Source organism: Cardiocondyla obscurior, linkage group LG10, assembly GCF_019399895.1.
Source record: "Cardiocondyla obscurior isolate alpha-2009 linkage group LG10, Cobs3.1, whole genome shotgun sequence".
Taxonomy (NCBI): domain Eukaryota; kingdom Metazoa; phylum Arthropoda; class Insecta; order Hymenoptera; family Formicidae; genus Cardiocondyla; species Cardiocondyla obscurior.
In genome coordinates this window covers 3,590,073-3,609,012 of record NC_091873.1, presented here as the reverse complement: position 1 = coordinate 3,609,012, position 18,940 = coordinate 3,590,073, and the positions used below count along the sequence as shown (strand labels likewise).

At 48.8% G+C, this 18,940-nt stretch overlaps 1 protein-coding gene across 1 annotated transcript in view; it reads right to left on the bottom strand.

The window, feature by feature from the left end:
- The window catches only part of LOC139106089 (mucin-2), a 75,292-nt gene that overhangs the window by 27,928 nt on the left and 28,424 nt on the right, over positions 1-18,940 (bottom strand). The window contains exon 2 of the mRNA XM_070662600.1: positions 2,142-2,250. Coding sequence (XP_070518701.1) covers positions 2,142-2,143 — 2 coding nt within the window. The 5' untranslated portion in view covers positions 2,144-2,250. The remainder of the gene's footprint in view (positions 1-2,141; positions 2,251-18,940) is intronic.

Sequence of the window (18,940 nt, the reverse complement as noted above, 5' to 3'; positions counted from 1 at the left end):
CGCTCCTCCGTGTCGCGCGATAGAAAAAAAAAGCTTACGGTGAAATCCTCGCCGAATCTCCACCTCCATTCATTCCCGCCGCGAGAGGAGACACGGTTCTTTTTTATCGATTTTTGTACGGGACAAACCACGTACGCGCGCTAACGGCCGAGTAACGTTATTTCCCGTGAATCCGTTCCCCCGGCTGTTCTTTTCCGCGCGGTCATCAATCGGCCGTGCAGCGGGCTAATAAAGCCCACAGAATCCCAACCGCGTTCCGCGAAAGGACGATTTTAACGATGATCTCATCGGGAACGCAATCGGAGGGAGCGCGCATGTTAAACCGATTTATTGCGCGCATTTATCTAATTGCAAATCGATCGTCCATTTATCAGGTTTATCGATTATGAGTGCCGATACGCGCATAATTACCATGCAAAGTAATCTTAACGGCGCAACGATGCAACGGCGTTTTATTACTCCCTGTCGCGGAATATCGAAAAGTTTATTCGATTCGGCGCCGCGGCCTTCCATACATAATTCATCCTATTACACGTCTTCCGTTCGACATCTCGCGTCACCCTCGCGCTTTCGAGAGCTCGCAAAAAAAATTCTTGGCGCGATCGTTAATTGTCAGTATCCGCCCCGATGAACCCCGGGCGGTGTCCAGGAAGCTGGTCGACATGGACCTCCGCTATTCGTGCGTGCACGGGCGCATCGTCGATATTTACGACGGAGAGGAGTTTATCGGGTGGAGGAGAGCGGCCGTAAAGCATCGAACGCGAAGCCCTTGCGCTGTATTCGCGAGAGATATTCGAAACGATGTTATCCACCTCGGGCCACCTTGGTTTACCTTGGCACATCGAACAGGCCGGGACGAAGGGGAATTCGGTTCAGCGAACCGCGTGCACGAACGAAAGCGACGACTTGCTAACCGCCGAGATCTCTCTCTCTCTCTCTCTAGCGAGATCGGTGCCATTGACACTGACATAATAACTCACCGCGGCCGCGTTCGCCGGAGTCACGACGTACGAATGAAATTGCCGCCGATGGTATAATGCCTCTTGCATAAGCGCCGGAGAGAGCGGAGATCGAGCCAGAGTACCACGGAAGAGAGAAAGTGATAGGGAAGAAGAGAGAAGGAGAGAGAAAGAGAGAGAGAGAGAGAGCGCAGAGAGCAGGATAACGAGAGGGGAGAAAGTGAAATGAGAAAGAGAGAAAGACACTGTCGAGCACAGACAGTGAACTTGACCTGGATCTCGGTCAGGGAGAAAGAATGATCGTGGGCTTCTGTAGAAAGGAGAAAGGAGGCGGAGAAAGAGCGGGAACGAGAAAATTACTTTCGATTTCGAGCTCTCGGGGGATCGGTTACACTTTCTACAGTTCACCGGCTGCGTGTTACGGACGAAGAAGGTTGGATCCGCGACGGGGGAAGGAGTCCAATTATCATTGTCAGGGGGTAACGCGCGGGGTTATGCCCGCCCTACCGCCGTCACCGTCGCCGTCACCGCCGCGGGCATATCACGCTCTCGCAATTTGCCGACCGATGATTTTTTACACAGCCTGGGTAGACGGGGGGGCTAAGCGCGCCTTAATGGGATGATTTTCCAGTCAGCTTTCCGCGATGCGACGGCGACGCGAAACTACGCGGCGCGACGTATCGCGCCGCCAGAGAGACGCCGCCCGCTCGTTAACCGGCCGTGCGTGCGTGAAGTGCGTCGAAAAATCCAACCAGGCCTGTCTTCCACGCGCGAGAGCAAGAAAAAAGAGAAGAGCACCGTGCACGCCGGAGAAGCAACCGAGAGCATAACCGCGGCAGGGGAGCATAGCGCGGGGAGGGGGGGGAGGGCTGTTTTCGCCGCCGCAAGATTGAAATTAAAATCGATTAGCCTCGGGCGAATAATCGTTAATCCGTCAAGTTCTTCGTCGTCGCGGACAAGAGTGAGAGGCAGATTGCCGCCGCGTCGTTGGCGGTATTCAATTAAAAATTAAACGGTCGTCGTGACGCGCGATCGAGATCGATGAAAAATCTTATCGGAAGGATGGCGTTATCCTCCACAATGCTCGCGTACGCGCGCGTCATTACATACGGACACAGTTATAATCATTTTTACACGATAATTAAAATCGAATGATATACGGCGTGTTGCCGGTTCACTTACATTTGTATCTGCCGGGTAGGTTAGAGTAAGTTAGAATGTCCATCCTTCCGTCCGTCCTTCCTTCCTTCCTTCCTTCCTTCCGTGGCAGTATTCTGGATTATCCTGACATCTAGTAACGCACAAAGTCACTGACACTATATTACACTGCTCTGCTTTTTTTTTATACATACTATAATTATCACTAACACTCACTCGAGAGACGAACGACCGAAAGAATGACGGGGAATTATCGCGGCGATTTTTCACGGTTAAAATTAAGAAGCGCGACGAACGATGTTTGTTATATAAATTTTCAGTCTCGATACGGAATGTTTCCCGCGCACTTGAATCTTCCTCGAGTTCCTCTTAAAAATCATTTATCCGAAACGAAACGAGAATGTAGGCCGCGGCGAAGAAGACGGGCGAGGGGGCGGATCTCTTCACGTTCTGACGATAGCAGTTGCCGGAACTTGCCGAAAAAAAAATTTAATGGAAGCCAGGTCCGAAAATGTCCGAATACTTCGATGCATTTGGCCCGTGACGTAACCTTTTCTGAAGCACTTTTTCGAAGCGCAAAATAAGGCACAGAACGATGAGTAGGATGGCACAGGCGTACAGACGATGATCGTTCGTTCCCGAGTCGACGACGTCGACACTTATTCGTATACGATACTTTCCGATTCGCGGCCGAAAATACGCGTAGTCGCGGAGCGATTGCGACACGTCATCACGCCCGAGCCTTCGCGACTAGACTGACGGTTGAAAGATTTCGGCCCTTAGAGCAAGAGAGACAATCCGCGTAAGAGAGTGAGACAGTCGATAGACGCGATCGTCGATTGAACGCTGCCTTCGCGTCGAGCTCGACGCCTAGTTTGTTTACGTTTTCTGTTTTGTTTTATGCGCTCGCCAAGCTCGAGGCCACCTCCACCTACACAAAAAAATCGTTCTCGACGCTCGAGCATGTTTTTTTTCACTATTCCGAGTTCGACCGTCGCTTTCGAGCTTCTAAATCGTCGCCGTTAGATAAATGTTTGACCGATAATTAACAGAAAATTCACGCGTAACATTCATTTTTTTTTTTTAATAGAGAAGATTAATATCGATGCTATAATCCTAATTATGTTCTGGTCTCATCCAGATAAGCTCCTTCTCATGCATCGCTCTCCCTTTATTTTAGCGATTTGAGTCTTCTCTTAGAATAATGACGTGTGCACGTATCTGAGCGCGGGACACCGATCGTTGGCGCCGGTAAAATTTCCATGACTGGCGTAACCTTGTTGTAATTAAACACATCGAGATCCAATTGCGTGATTGTCCTCGTCTAGTAATTAACGAGGTGGCACCGCGTGACGGCGTCGCATCTTCCGGCCTTCGTGAATTACGTGGCGGAATTTTGGTGCCGGACTCGTCGAACTGTCTTTTTCAGAAAGCATATAACGCAAAGAAAAAAAAAAAGAAAAAAGACCAAAAAAAAGAAAAAAAGAAAAAAGCATTTTAAAGAGCGCTCCCGATGTGGAAGTGTTTTAAAGGCACGTATAACGACCTGGATTTGATATAACGGCATGGCACGGACCGACCGCGTCTTTCCCACTCTCTCCTTTCTCCCGTCCTCGTTGTATCTCGCGTAACTCATAATATCTAACGGGCTGGCTTGTATGGGAGCTCTCGCGTGCTCGTCCCCGTGTAAGAACGTACGAACGGTAAGCATCTCTCGTATCATCCCGCGATTTCCCGGTAGCCGGGTGTCGGTGGGCAATCTGATCCCGGGACAACGGTTCGGAAGCATCGGTTGACAGTAAAATATCAGCAGGTACTACTCACAGTATGGCCGCGATAGGATCGCGGGAGGAGGCGAACAGGTATACGCACGTAGGTGCATCGAAGGGGGAAGCATCGGGTTCTCCGATACCTCCCCGTGATGCCGGTCCCGGGATACTGTTAGCCACCGATGAATGATAACCGCATATCGCGATACGCGCCAACGATACACAATGGGGAGTAAAGGGAAGGATGTATTGGCCAGGAAATCGCCGCGGTTACGCTTCTGAAATAGAATGCGTATTAAATCGATAACTCCTGGCCGCGTCCGACGTTTTCGCGAGCCGGCGGAGTGTCCCTCGGTGGTCGTAATTAGTTCGGAAAGCGCCACTTTCCGTATTCGCACGTTTCAACTCCGCCCGGAGGGATGGCCTATCTACCTTCGCGACAAACAATTTTTCACCTCTCCGCGATTCTTCGACGAAAATCCTACTCGTCCACGGTTTTCTTTCGCCCGGCGTGTCGTTAGATAATTAAGTACCTCCGGCATTACCGTAAGTCTTTTGCTTGTCCTCGCGCAAAAAGGGAATCGAGGCACTCGATGTGAAAGAGGAGGAAGAAAAGTACGCGTTCGTGCGATTTCGCTCGCTAATGCATAACGCGGGCACGTACGGCGGAAAGAAAATAGAGACGCGTACGCGGAGGGAAAAGCGCAACGGCAGAGATAGTTCATCGACGGGATTCGCATAATTACGAGATCACGTCCGTCCGAGACGTTCGACGCGTCTAGAGTTGCGCGAAGAGTCTGTTAATGTAATGTTACCTAAGGGCTTCCAGGTTCATTGTCACCTGGGCGAGAACTCGCCTTTGTTTACCTTAGGTAAGTGTTCGCGGCCAGAGGTGTACACTTATCGTCGCCGATCTCCCTGCACGGCCGTCTTCCTTTTTTTTACGCCGTCTGGTTAATGAACCGAGATTCGCTCCTAGGGACGACGACGCCGGCAATCCACGTACCCTGAGAGGTAGATATGGCATTTGCCGCGACGACACCGGTTAGCTCGGCCTGCTTAGGCGACATAAAAGACATCGCGTAAACTAATATTTCAACGCAAAACCAGCGATATAAATACAATCTCGTTGTTATCATTCGCGCTCCAACGCAATAAAACATATAATTTGTTTGATTTAACGAACTCATCGAGTGACGTTTAATCTCTTTTACGAGATCTTTTATGAGAATCTCGTTCGACGACAATTACGGAAAATACATCTTAATCAGCGCGCGTGAGCGTCTCAAAGTAATCTTCCAATCGCCAAATGCTAATTTCGAAACCGCCGGCGACAGCTGAATAGTTCTCGGGCACTTATCTCAAATATCGAGTCGAAGAACGACGTCGGTGCTTCGTATCGATATTAAGCGTCAATATAGCGTACTCGTCCTAACGACTACTTGGAGACTATTTTTTTTTTTTTTTTTGTGTAGCCGCGACATTATAGATGCGAAGATTATCGTCCTACACGGAGTTACCTTGCCGCGATACTTCCTCGAACGGTCGCGGTGCGGAAACGTGAGAAACGCACGCTAATAGGACGCCCAGCGCTCGCTTATCTGGGAGTTGTAAAATAATCTGTATTATATTAACGAGATAAATAATCGTCACCGTGCGTGCCGTTCTCGCGCGCCGTTCCTTCGGCCGGGCAGGAACGAGAAGAAGGAACGCATCAAATATTAACTGGTCGAACGGAGCAAGGGAGATTCCATGCGACTAACGACGCCTGATGACTCTCGATATCCCCGTTAAAACGGCTCCTACACGAAGCTATCGAAGCCGGTTTACGGCGCGTCCAGAATCGAACTTTTGCGATTGCACGGCGCGGCATAATCGTTACGTAGGGACATAGCGCCGGTCTAACCAGTCTCGATAAGATCTTTCCCAGGCTAAATATAACGTCGCACCGGCTAAATCCGTATCGCGCCTATCGCGAGGCATCGATCGAACACACGCGGAACACCATCGGACGCGTCCGCGCGAATAATTTCTCGGGCGATCGCGCCGCTCGCGAACTTGGTGGCGATAAAGCGCGCCTTCGCGCCCAGCTAAGATAAAGAGGAGAAGCGTGGCTCGTCGGGAGATAATTATCCGGAAGCTTAATTGAGCAGTTCGTTCGGTATACGATCGAATGAAAGATTGAAATATCAAAATTCGCGGCACCGCGCTCATCGAGGGACCACGAAGATCCCGGTCGTATCCCTGCTCGAGTCGGCTTATCGCGTGAGGAGCGTTTCTCGCGGATGCCGATTATTCTGCTCGATCGATTCGAGGACGCGCGGGTGATAGCAAACGGAGTCAAGGCAGCTAATCGTGCAGCCGCGATATCCCGTGCTCCATATGCATACGATAGTGCGCGCGGTATTCCAAGTCGAATTACAGCTCGCAGCTGGCAATGCGTAGCGAGAAGGGAATCGAGATTTGTGTCAGGGTGTCTGGGGAGTTACGGTCGGCGCGGAGTACATCAATATCGCGCGCATTGATCCGATAAGAGAACGGTCGTGGATCTCGCCCCAAAGCGCCGGGACTAACGGTTCGCCGCTGCCGCTAAACACGAGAAGTCAATTATTTTCCTCCGCGAGCGTTTATCGCGGCCTTTATCGGCCGAGAATTGTAATCGGCGGCAGCAGATTCGCCGCGGAAAACGCACTCGTGCGCTTTCAGACGATTCCGGTTATCCTCGCGTGTGAAAACGTCGTTGCGTCGAACTGATACGGCACGATAAACCGGCCGTCGTCAGGGCGCGCAATTATTCGACGCGATTAATAACGATGGAGTGGGACCCTCTCGTCAGCTTATTTAAAATCCCTTTTGTCTCGGAGCGACTCGGATATCACTTAAATCAGCGGCGATTACTCACGGCACGGGTTAGTGAATTGCGAATCGATTCGGATGTCACGCCGCTTCAAAAGCTTTCGCAGGCGCGATCCTTGGAGGAGGATCAAGCGCCTTCGGATCGCGGACTGCGGCTCAGTTCTCCGATAATTCTCACGGTGGGGCGATTATCCGTGAACGCCGCGCAACTTGGTTTTATTTCCTTCGCCGCTGGACATGAGTCCCGCGTTTCTCGATCCTCTGAAACAAGCCGGTTAAAATCGGACGGATAGAGTTCCTCTCTCGGCGCGCTGGGACGGTGTTGCATTAAGCATATTAATAAGTGGTCGGCGGCGGCGGCGCAATTCCAAGCTGTCATATAGTTAAGACGACCGTGGATATAATAATCCCGCGGTTTGCCGCCCGCGTACTTTCGGTGGGACGTGCGTTTATCGAGCCGATGCGATCGGCCGAGACTAGTTCGCGGGCTGAAAGAGATCGGGTCGTTTATCTAGATCAATAGTCGAGCTTACGCTCGCAGCCGTTTCGGTGTCGGCATCGAGAGTCGTTGATCTACGCCTTTCTCGCATCGGACGTTATCGATCTCGATCTCTCGCCCGCGCCGCGAAAGCACGACGCTCTCGAGTGCGTGTACAACGTCGTGCTCTCAGCACGTAAACTGCTCTTTACGACCTGCCAAGACCTCGCCTCTCGCCTCAATCATCCGGTTACCGGTAATTACGATCGCTGATCGTCCAGAACCAATTACGTCGACAATTTTTACTGAGTAATTCGATATCGCCATCGCGGAGAAGAGGATCTACGCGATGCGTGGCCAATAACCGGCACGACGTTACATTACGCCAGGACGATTATTCGATTTTCGCACCGGCGATTGCTGACCGGCCGGCCTCCGAGATGACGATCCATGCGAGAGCACATAACGCCGACTGGAATGAAACTACTCGGCATCGAAATGGATCTGCTCACTTGACTCATCGCGATCGTTTCTTACTCCTCGTTAGAATGAAGGAAATATTACGGTGTAACGTTCAGAGTTATAGAAAGGAACAAACACGAGGAGGAGTAGCAGATTGGCGCCGCTTCGTAGAAACGCAAAACGTCGGTTTATCAATATTTGTTTTTGCATTAAGGAAAAAAAAAAAAAAAAAAAAAAAAAGAAAAAAAAAGAAAAACCCCGACTCCGTCACCGTTGCCAATAAAAATAATATAGAGTCGCGAACGAAGGAGAGGGTTCATTTCTCGTCGCGGAGTGATTTCTGGCTCCGTGGGCGATTAAGCCGTTCGCGCAATTGACTTCTTCAACGGCGATAAACCAGTCGTAGGTTATCCGCGAGTGCAATTGGCATCGCCATTAAGTCGCCTCGTTCAAGCCACCTTCTTGCCGGTCCTCATCCCTCGTCGACCGTCCCCGTCGAAGGCCGGGGCGCATCTTTAACGAGCGTTTTCTTTCGCCCCTTGACGACGAACAATGGACATCGCGATCGCCGGAAGGAGCGGCAAGAAACGTCGCTGCGCAAATCCGATTTCGCGAAAAAACACCCGTCGTGCACGTCGACGTGAAAGACGGAGCGTAGTCGCGATGAATGCCCGGCTCCTCGGAGGAACTGCGCTTCTCGGAACGCGTCTCGCGCGCTTTTTCCGCGCCGCCTCTGGAACGAACCTTTACCCGGGACAAGTATCTACGCGTATAAAAGGTCGCGTACAATGCCGTGACGCTTCTCGCGAGATCCGGATTGACACCCGAGTCGAATCAGCGAATCGGCCGTTCGAGGGCGCCGGGACGAGCAAGGGTCGCGACGTTTCTCCGGCGTTGAACTCGCCCGGCTAGATCCGGAATTCGGACCCATCGGTGTAACGCACGACAGACTCGCGACGTTCACGCCCAAAGCGGAACGGACCGGCCGTCGACCTCTCGCTCGGGCAATCGCCTATTTTGCCTGGCGCGTTTTACTGTATCGTCTCACGGACGCGGATGAATATCCTGGTAAGGTGTGTGAAGAACAAACAGACGATTACGACGAAGGGAACGGAGAGAGATCTACTGTACGGGCCCTCGTGCACGTGACGAAAGCGCGCGGTACGTTAACTCTTCTCGCGGATGACGTGCCTCGAGGAAACAGAGAGTTCTTTCCCCGAGTTCGTCGAAACCGAAAAGGCGCCGTTAGGTTGGCAAGAGATAAAAATTCGACTACGCGTGACCGACAACGACGAGAGTGCATCCGGTAGCGAAATGAGGTAGGCAGCTGGCTGCCTGGTTATTTTATTTCTTTTTTCTTCTTCTTTTTCTTTTTCATCAGTGATTATTCCGGAAAGTGCCTGTTTATACAGCCGCGGACTTCTCGAGTAAGACCAGACCGAGCGCATACAATCCTTTTAGTCATATCTCGCTAAAAATGACGCACGCTCGTGCTCGAATATCTATTAACGTGACTTAGGCGATACGTAAGCGAAAGAGACGGAAAGAAATAATTTTTTAATTATAATGAAAGCTTTTGTAAGCATTAACAGCGCGTTTGCAAGGAGTCGACCGTTCGAAAGAAAAAGAAAAAAAAAAAAAAGAACGTACGTACGACCTTTACGAAAAACCATAAAGACGGAATCGATCGTCTAGAAAATCGCGCGCAAGGCTCTTCATCAGTCAATTGATGACCTACGAACTCGCAATTGTTACCGTGAAACACATCGTAGCAAAGACGGGTTTGCGCCGCGAACGCAACTATAATCTTCCGTGTAAATATCGGGGTTGATTCATTCGTAAGCCGCGGGGTGGAAAGCCGCCGTTCGAATTATCGGTCAGCGTAATCACTATTATTTGACGAGAGAAATTATTTTTGCTCTATTCTCCGCGCGACGCGGATGCCCAATGCGAGCAACATGTTTCTCCTAATGTTCCCGATAACGTGCGGGCGACACGGTTTCGATTCGCGATCATTACGGGAAAATGAAAGAGTCGGACTTGAGCTTTACGGTTTAATCTTCCACGTGAATCATCGAATCGAGGGTGGCCAGACCGCCAGCGAGATAAGAGATAACGGGCCGAGACGCGTCGTGCCGGCTTCTCGAGTGTTTGCTTATCGGTACGCCGCAAGCGGAAGAAGACGTTTTATCCGTTACAGTTCGAGCATTCGCACCACTCGACCGCGAGCAAAACTCCACGCGAATGCAAATATTATAAATTAAAGAGAAAGATAGACACGCATATATTTTAACTTAATTTTATTTTTTTTTATATGTATTTACATAATAATTTATGCAACGCGGGAAGTTATGTCTAAACCGACGACGTGATATTTGACGTAATAATCACTGATACTATCGATTTCTCCCGTGAAATTCTTCTGGAAATGCCTTCCGAGCGATGCGTTTCTCGGCATTCGAAGTAGCCGCGGGAAACATCGGCGAGCCCGTGTCCCAAGGCGACTCCATAAAGTATTCCCGAAGGGACGTCAGGTGAATTCGCCTCTCTACGAAACTACGTTGCTGCAAAATGGCGAGCTTTTCAGAAAGAGAGAAAGAGAAGGAAAAAAAAAAAAGGACATTGCGCGCTCCACACTCTCAATCGTGATTCCACGAAGTCATGCGATTCCCGACAAAACGAGTCTACGAGTGATAAACTTACCCGAGAAATTAACTAGTCTCGAGGGAGCGAGCACGTTGCGGTTGCTCGCTGCATCTCGGTATGCGCTGCTTGCCGCCGGCGGACGTAAGTGGCGCATAAACAGTCCCTGCGAAATACGGAGCTTTCGTTTTCGGAATCTCGATGTAATTGAGGGGCCAGCCGTGTAATTTGCGGGAGAACCGGAATTTCGTAGAGTAACGAGACCCAGAAAGCAAGATGTTTAAGTAGTCGCGTTGTTACGAATGCGACACCCACCTTCTCATGCTGCGATTCTGCGACACTACGGGAGATTTGCAGATTTCTTTTTTTTTTTTCTTACGCAGCAATAATTGTACTGTGTAAAAATTGTTATCTTCGCAGAAGTCTCGGCTGACCCATGGATACAAGCGCCCTTAAGAAAGATCCAACTAAAGTATTATATTAATTTCCAACAGAAAAAATTAATTTCTTTCGCAGTATTTTTGCAAGTTTTGGAAATACCAATTTTTCTTTCGTTGTGCAAACAAAACGATATAATAGATGAAAGAATACTTCTAGAGATTCACTGACGTGTGCGACAGCGAGACTTTTAAAACAGAAAAGAATCGAAGAAATTCGATTGCGATCCGATGGCTTTCAGTAAGAGCAAAAGAAAAAAAAAAAAAATAAGAGATAAAGGGACGTATTGTCTTGACTGGAATCTCACGATGCACGCGCCCTGTATAATAAATCTCGGCAATCCTGTTATAGCCGCGGATTCTTCGTCGTTCTTCTTGCCGCGTTTCTTTCGCCGGTACTTGAATCACGTGGTAATTGTCAGCAAATATTTCTCGCAGCGTCAGCTGAATAACGAGTAAAGGAGAAAGGTTCACCGCGGATAAACGGACGCGATTAGTCAAACAAGTAGAAAGCCTCCGTAACCGACCCAATTAATTTGAGCTAATTACACGATAATGGCGCCGTTTCTGATTACGCCTCGCGACCCGTAGTTTCCGAGATGAAACGTTTTCAGGTTCGATTCTCCCAGATTTAGTTTTATCGAAACGTTCTCGCGGACTTTTCGCGTTAATAATCGTCATTTACCGGTGCGCAAGCCCTCGAATAGCGACGAGACGTCATGACGCGGCAGTCCGCACGAAGCGGATCGAAGGAACCGGCGAGCACGGGGCTCCAGCGGAGAGTGTTTACTGTTCGGTCAGGCTGTAGATCGCCTCTATCTTCGATCTGGTCTCTCTTCTGGCCGAGCTCAACCTGAATGGCAAAGAGATACGAGCCACGCTGAAGATCCCTGGCGTCACACGACCGCTACTCACCGAGGAATTTACAGTCGCGCGCTGTTCATCCTTTATTGGCCGGCATTCGGCATACATAGATCGCAAAATTCACGTGGAACGCGCGGCGTGTGTCCGCGACCGCGGGGTACTCTCGATCGTGACCCCGAGCAAATCCCCCCGGCAGAAAACGTCGACCGATGAGTTCGATTACCTCGGTCAAAGAGTCGCGGAGATTCTTCCCGACTAAATTTAAACAAACCGTTTAATGTGCACGGTTCAGAAACTATAAAGATAAAGATAGCGGTTGACACTATCGAACTTAAATTCCCGACGACTCCGCGTTTTATTGAACTCTTCGAGTTAATCATTTACTGAATCTAGAAATGGACTAAAGTCAAACGTTTCTTTTTTTTTTTTATACTGTTACAAAAAGAATTAAAATATCACATTGATAGAAAATAGTTGAGATAAAATAAAAACAGCTAATAATAATTAAGATAATAAAAATAAAATTAAAAGATCGGGCAGATGTGAAACCTCACGTATTTAATTTTCTTACATAAGATTCGAGTGGGAACGCGAAGATTTTTTATTTTTTTATGCGGTTTCAGTGAGTGTTTGGCCTCTCACGTCATGGAAACCCCGTTCGTTTTCATTGATGAGCAAAAAAAAAAAAAACCTGTTTCCGTTCCTCTCGAGAGGAACCACAGATTCGAAAACCTCTCGCACGCTCGTTTATCCAAATATCTGCGCATAATAACAAGCACTCTCGTCGAGCACGCGACATTACTCACCACTTCGCATACCTGCAAGAACTTGTGTGGGCGAACGCGTACCAGAAGTGTCGCGAATGCACCCGGATAACGTTTCATCCCTAAGAGACGTCGCGGGGTTAACGAACTTTTAACAAGTTCTCGGAGACAGCGTTGTTACTTAGCGCGTTTTGATGCAACGTGACGAAACATCAGAGTCGACAAATGGCTCGCCGGCGGCTGCATCAGCGAAACATAATTTAAGTCACGTAATTTACAATCGTATAACGACTTCTATGTGAGAATTCCACACGTCAGTATCGATGAGGTATTGAATATTTACAAGGTATAAAAAAAAACAGATTTCTAATTCCGACAGAATATTCGACTACTATTAAAAATTGTAACTCATTAATCAAAGGGCTTAGCCCTTCGTTCCTGTCCGTGATTTAATTTATTATTCTGTTATTCATATTTCCGACGTACGCGGCATTAAAAAAAAAAAAAAAAAACGTCACTCGTAAACATATTAAATATTAAAAAAGAAAAAAAAAACAAGAGTAAATCTATTTTTCTAAATGGGTTGAAAAGTTGATTGGCTAAAACTGATAAAAGTGCCTCGATTACGCGAATGTCGATCTTTCTTTTCAGCGTCGTTCATCCCTACGAAGCGTATATGCTCCGCTCATCTCGAAAAGACGGCGGACGGTTTATCTGGCTGATGTTTCTTGTATCGTTAGACGCACGTCCGATCATTCTTTGCAGAAGCGCGAACGAAGGGGGGAACCCGCGCGCGTTATGGCGCGTCGGTGTATCGCGTGCAGAAGCATCGCGCACCTGGAGGTCCGTCCTAAGATCAGTGGATCAGCGCTAGCAACGTCCAGACTGGGCGCCGCACCCCGCCGCGAGATGTTCGGCCGCGTCTCGAAAGAATCGCGCGGTAAATTGAATCCGTGAAACCCGCGCCGTGCGCGCTAGCCGTTTTCTATTTGGAATATTAATTTCGACCCGGCGCATCGGCCGCTGCGACGAGACTTATTCGCGGCGCGGTCGCAACATAACTGGCATATCTCCGTTGGTTATCAATGTATAATCGGTAGGTTCGCTCGCACCATCGGAGATCGCGAGCGTATTACTTCGATACACACAGCAGTTTTCCGAACGGAATGCGTACCTCGCGTCAACTGAAAGTTTTTATCGCGGTTTATTTTTTTATATTGAATTATAAATGAAGTATATAAATCTTGAAACTTATTAAATTTTAGTAGTTATTCTAAAATTATTGCAAACTCTTTTTAGATTCCCCGCAAATCGAGAAACGAGTGAGAGAAGATAGAGAATTCGTATGTATAAAAGTATATATGACGTTTTCATCGTGATTCACCTATTTCTTTTTCTTTTTCCTCCATCTTCAAAGCGTCGTTAATTGCAACAGTAGTTCTTAGCGGTTTCGGAAGACGACGATCGTAAGCATTTTATATATAAAGATGACGTAATAATAACAGTGCGTGTAAATATTTGACTGGTTACGCAGCATTCCAATCGCGCGAGGAGAACATTGCCGCGCACCTTGACCTCAACCCTTTCTCAGATCGACGTATGCGATCACGAATAAATCGTTAGTCATACTTTTCTCCTTTTTGTTGATTTAATGAAGATGTGCCGTAAGAACGAGTAAATGCACGTTCCCCGCGAATTTGCATAATTTCTGCGCGATGTTATTTAGTAATTCTAACGCATCACGGTGAACTGCTTCTCGCGGGCGCGAATTTTCATCGTGGTTAGGCGTCGTTTCGCACCTATTAAATTAGAGGAGGCTCTCCGCCGCCGAGGCTCCAACCGAGGTAATCTCGAATCGCTCTAAATAGCGCGCGGCAAAATGACACGATAATTATCTCACGGACGGAAATAAGACGTATTAGATGTATGTAAATAGGGTTGTCGGTGGCACCGCTATCGGTGGAATTTTGCCGTCGTCATTCTTCTAAATTGGGCGACGCGCACGAAGCGTGCGGAGCGAGTACCTATATGCACTCCGGAAGAGAGAATTTATTTTATTTTATAAGCGCTCTATCATTTTACGACGGCTTATAAATACGTTACGTCGCGCGTAAAATAAATTTTTCCTTAAACCGAACGTTCGATCATGTAACATTATACAGCCCGTACATTCTGCGGAATTGTTAACTCGGTGCGATTGTTTGCGCATCGAGTACGCGTAGCCTTAGATGATTTCAGATTGGACGTCCCGAGTGTGGTGGATTATGGCACTCGCGGGAGTATCTTAACGTCTTCTCGAATCTCGGCGAGGTGTAGTGGGAGGACCGAGCGGAAAGAGCATTGAGGAACATGAAGCGCGAATGACCGCGGGTAAGTAATCGCAAATATTTGCCGACACGCTCGCGCCGCGGGATCGAATGCGGAAATTGCCGGTCGCATACGTAGACCCCGGATTTATGTGGCAAATAATTGCCAAATATAATGAGCCGGCGTGACATAAACATGTCTCGCCCGTATAGTGCAATAATTATCGGCAGATGTCGATAACGTCGCGATGCGAGGCGTACGGACTCCGTGGACCGCGTCCCATAATTCTCGAAGAAAATAGTAAAAGCGGCCTGCGAACCGGACGCGCCTATGGTTATTACCACGATAATTTTCCGGACGAGCAAATTCATGGGCTCCTGCCTCAGCTAATCCCATAGCTTATCGGCTTACCCCGACGTATTCTTCGAATATTCATAATTAATGTGCTCGGGCACAGATCTGGAAATCTGGTTGCGTTTCATATGGAATTCGCTGTCGTTGACGCGGCAGCTTTTAAGGTACACGCGAGAGCCACTATCCTGCTACTCCTCTTAAACACAGCCTATCTCTCGGCATGCCGGTTACGCCCAGTAGAAGCGCAGAATTTCATGCAAATACACAGCGGTGCGTTGCGTGTATATAGGGGTTTTTCAAGTAATTACAATAATAATGGCGGTCATAACAGCGTGTCTTTCCGCGACGAACGAACGAGACTGTGGACGGAGTCGCCGCGCGTGGGAGCAGAAGTCCTTTCTTCGCCCTCGATGTGCCTGTGCACACATCGGAAAACTCTCCGAGCTGGTGTTCATTCGCCGGCACAAGGCGTTCGTCGCCTGTTTGCCCTGCCGTTTACACGGAATCCCTGAAACACAGCCGAGTTTGCTTTGGGCGCGGCGCGACGCGACGCGGCAGCGCGAACCGTACGAGCCGGAAAAGCGGAGTTCTTTAACAAGTCGGGGTGTCCCCACGTCACTTAGCGGGGGAATCGACGTTGGGCAAACACACCAACGTGCCATGGGAAAGTCTTTCGGATTTTCGGCCGTACAGTGCAAGTGTTGAGCTCCGGCGAACGCCTTCCTTCCTTCCTTCCTTCCTTCCTTCCTTATCCTTTCTGATTACAGACGCGGGGAAAGAGGGGAGTTTGATAAAACGTGCCTACTCGGCAAGACCTTTACGAGACACGTTGTAATTACGTTCGTTTTCGAATGCTACCTCCACGGTAAATGATTCGGAAAGTCCCACGAAGGGTGACTTCGGCGCGCAGATTTCCACGTAGCGACGAGGTGAAAGAACTATAATGACAGGGCACCGCGAGGGTAGGAGGCGCGTTTGAAGAAACGGTGATTCTATTCTCTGCCAAGAGACATGCGCATCTATGCCCGCTTGGGCTTTACCGAAGTAACACGCTCGATGGCCTTAGCGAGTCACGATAGTGATTTCTTATACGAGGTTTCCAGATCGACCGACACGACGTCCCGACTAGGAAACCAGTACAAGGAAGTGCAGGACGATCGCTGAACGATTCTTAACTTCTAGGAAGCGCTCACGAGTGTGTGCGAAGCCTCGAGAAGAACGTGTCGCGACTTTTATTAACTTTTCTAAAACGTGAATCGCTGCCCGTATAACGGAACATTAAATTACCTTCCAAGACATTATTTTGTATCATTCTCTTTCTCGATTTCTCTTTAAGATACATCAAATTTATTTTATTACGATAAACGATAAACGAGATTTTTGTAGCAGCATTATCTTTCAAAGCAGAACGAGGAAAAAAAAAAATTGAAAAATAAAAAAAACGAATAACGTAGGCAAAGCTCGAGAGAGCGCGCGCACGCCATTTCCTGCCATTGTAATAAAATCGAGAATAATTAAGAATGAGCTTCGCGAGAGGTGAATCGTGAATCAAGCTCTTGATTATAGATACAATCATGCATGCAGCCTCAGGTGTCGAAGGATCGATGAAGGTAAAAGAGCGTGACGACCGTGCTCGGCTCGCGCTCAAGGCATACAACGGAACATCGTTGTGACCTATGCCCAGGTGTATGGGGATCACCTTCGCTTCTCCGTATAAATAAATAGTGCACCGGAGAGGCTGCCAGTGCACCCGACTGCACGCCAGTAAAGATCACCTTCTTCGTCCGGCGGACAAGGCGTGCGGGAAATAATATAACGATGCCGAGCCGGATGCGAGGCCGCGGCGGACCACGGGGAGAGAAGCTAGTTGCCAGTGGAGTTGTTTTACGTGGTGTAGACACGAGATATGATCTTCAACGACTTCTGGCCGCTGGCCCCTTGCGGGCCCATAGCTCCGGGGCGAGCTCACGGAACGACAAATCCTGTCGACGAGACTCGTACGTTGTCAGCCTCGGGACGATAATCGCCGGCGGGGACACCCACGAAACGGCACGTCGTTAAGCTCACCGTACGAAGTAGCGCGGGCGCTTCGTCGTGACGGACCGCTTTATCCCGATTAGTCCTTGTCCCACTGATGCTACCGTACCGGCTTGACTACTCAATATGCTAATAACGAGGGAGATTGAATCCGCATCTCGTAAAAATGATGAAAATGCATGATATTTATCGTAGTCGTAGATATTAATCGATGCCGTATCCCGGATGATTTAACCATCATTGTGGGATTCATATCCTTATGACGATTGTCGATATCTCAGAAGACCGGACGATCTAATGCCGCAACCTCGGGTAATCGCTAGGTACGTCCTCTCAATGATCCTCAATTATAACGAGGGCTCGCTGCTGTGATATGTACCTACGGTTACTGAGTGCGTACCTGCAATTGAAAGCGAACTAGTTACGGTGATAGTCGCGGCAACGTTCGGAATCAGCGCGATGCAGTTCGGCGTCCCGGAGTCGTGCCTCGCCGTTCGCCCTCCACGAGAAACCCGGAAGAACCTCTCTCGTGAACCTCTCTACCTCGAGATTCCTACGAGCTATGGAAACCCCATCGAGCGCCAGCCGGCATCACGCGCCCCGCGACCGTCAGCTGGACGTCTCGGCCGGGGAAGGACTAGAAAATGTAGCGAAACGAAGAGAAGTGGAACAAAACGAATGCGACAGAAAGAATCAGCGAACAAGTCGGCGTGGCGTAGCGCGGCAGAGGACAAGGAAACGAAGGGAAGAGCAAACGAGAGAAGAAGGTGAGCTGCTATTCTTCATACATTCGAGATAGAACGATCGAGGAGGAGCCGCAGTCTGTTACTATCTTATTACAAGGCTCCGTAAATGGTCTTCATCAAGGTAAGATCGTGTTCCACTAGGCCGGCATTTCCTCCCGTTGCTCCCTCTTCTTTCCCCTCTAGCCCTTCTCTTTCCTTGCCCTCTTTTTTCTTTCTTTTTTTTTCTCTCTCTCTCTCTCTCTTGTTTCCTTTTTTCCTTTTTGCTCTTCCCTCGTTGTCCGCCGCACCGGTGAAGGAGTCGGCGAAACCGTGAAGGCTCCACTCGCCAATAAGAGGCAGAATGAGAAGGTGAGATTCTTCGATGTTATTAATCTCGGAATGGCCGTCACGCGCAGCGACGCGGTCGTGGCTTCGTCGCGTACCAGAATAGATAGATCGAGGGTACCGACGCCACGAGTCCCAGAGTTCGTTCTTCACGGTCGGGCGACTTTCGCCTATATACTGCGCGCGGACGATTAACGATTGCGCTCGTTAAGCGACAGTTCCTCTTTCCACGGGAACGAGCAGCCGCTTAAGAAAGTTAAAAGGGGGTTGTCGCGAAGGCCGGCGGAATCATCCCCTTCGTCGAAGACAAATGACACCAATACGTTTCGAGCGTGGGAGCGTCTTTGCTGACTTGCGAGGATATGCAATCGGAGAAGATAATTATCCAAACTCGTAAAATCTTAATTTTTTTTAAGAATCTAGAATCGCATTTTTCTTAAAAAAAAAAAAAAAAAATTTCTATCTTAAAAAATCGGTGTAACACGTAAATTAGCTATTAATTGTTACCGCTTAAAACGCTGATTAGTTCTCTCTCGCTTGGCTTGACTTTACGCCAAGCGAGAGTCAATGTCGGCTGTCTAGTCGACGATTTTGAGGTTTGATTTAATTTTAATATTTAATTAACATATCCAGGCAAAGACGGTCTTCGCGATTTTCGAGATCGAGAACGACCTGGAAAAAGTACCGTCTTTGTCTCGACATACTAATTAAATATTACAATTAAATCGAACGAGAGTAACGAATAGATAACCGCGGGGGGAGGGGAACAGGGGGGGACAGGG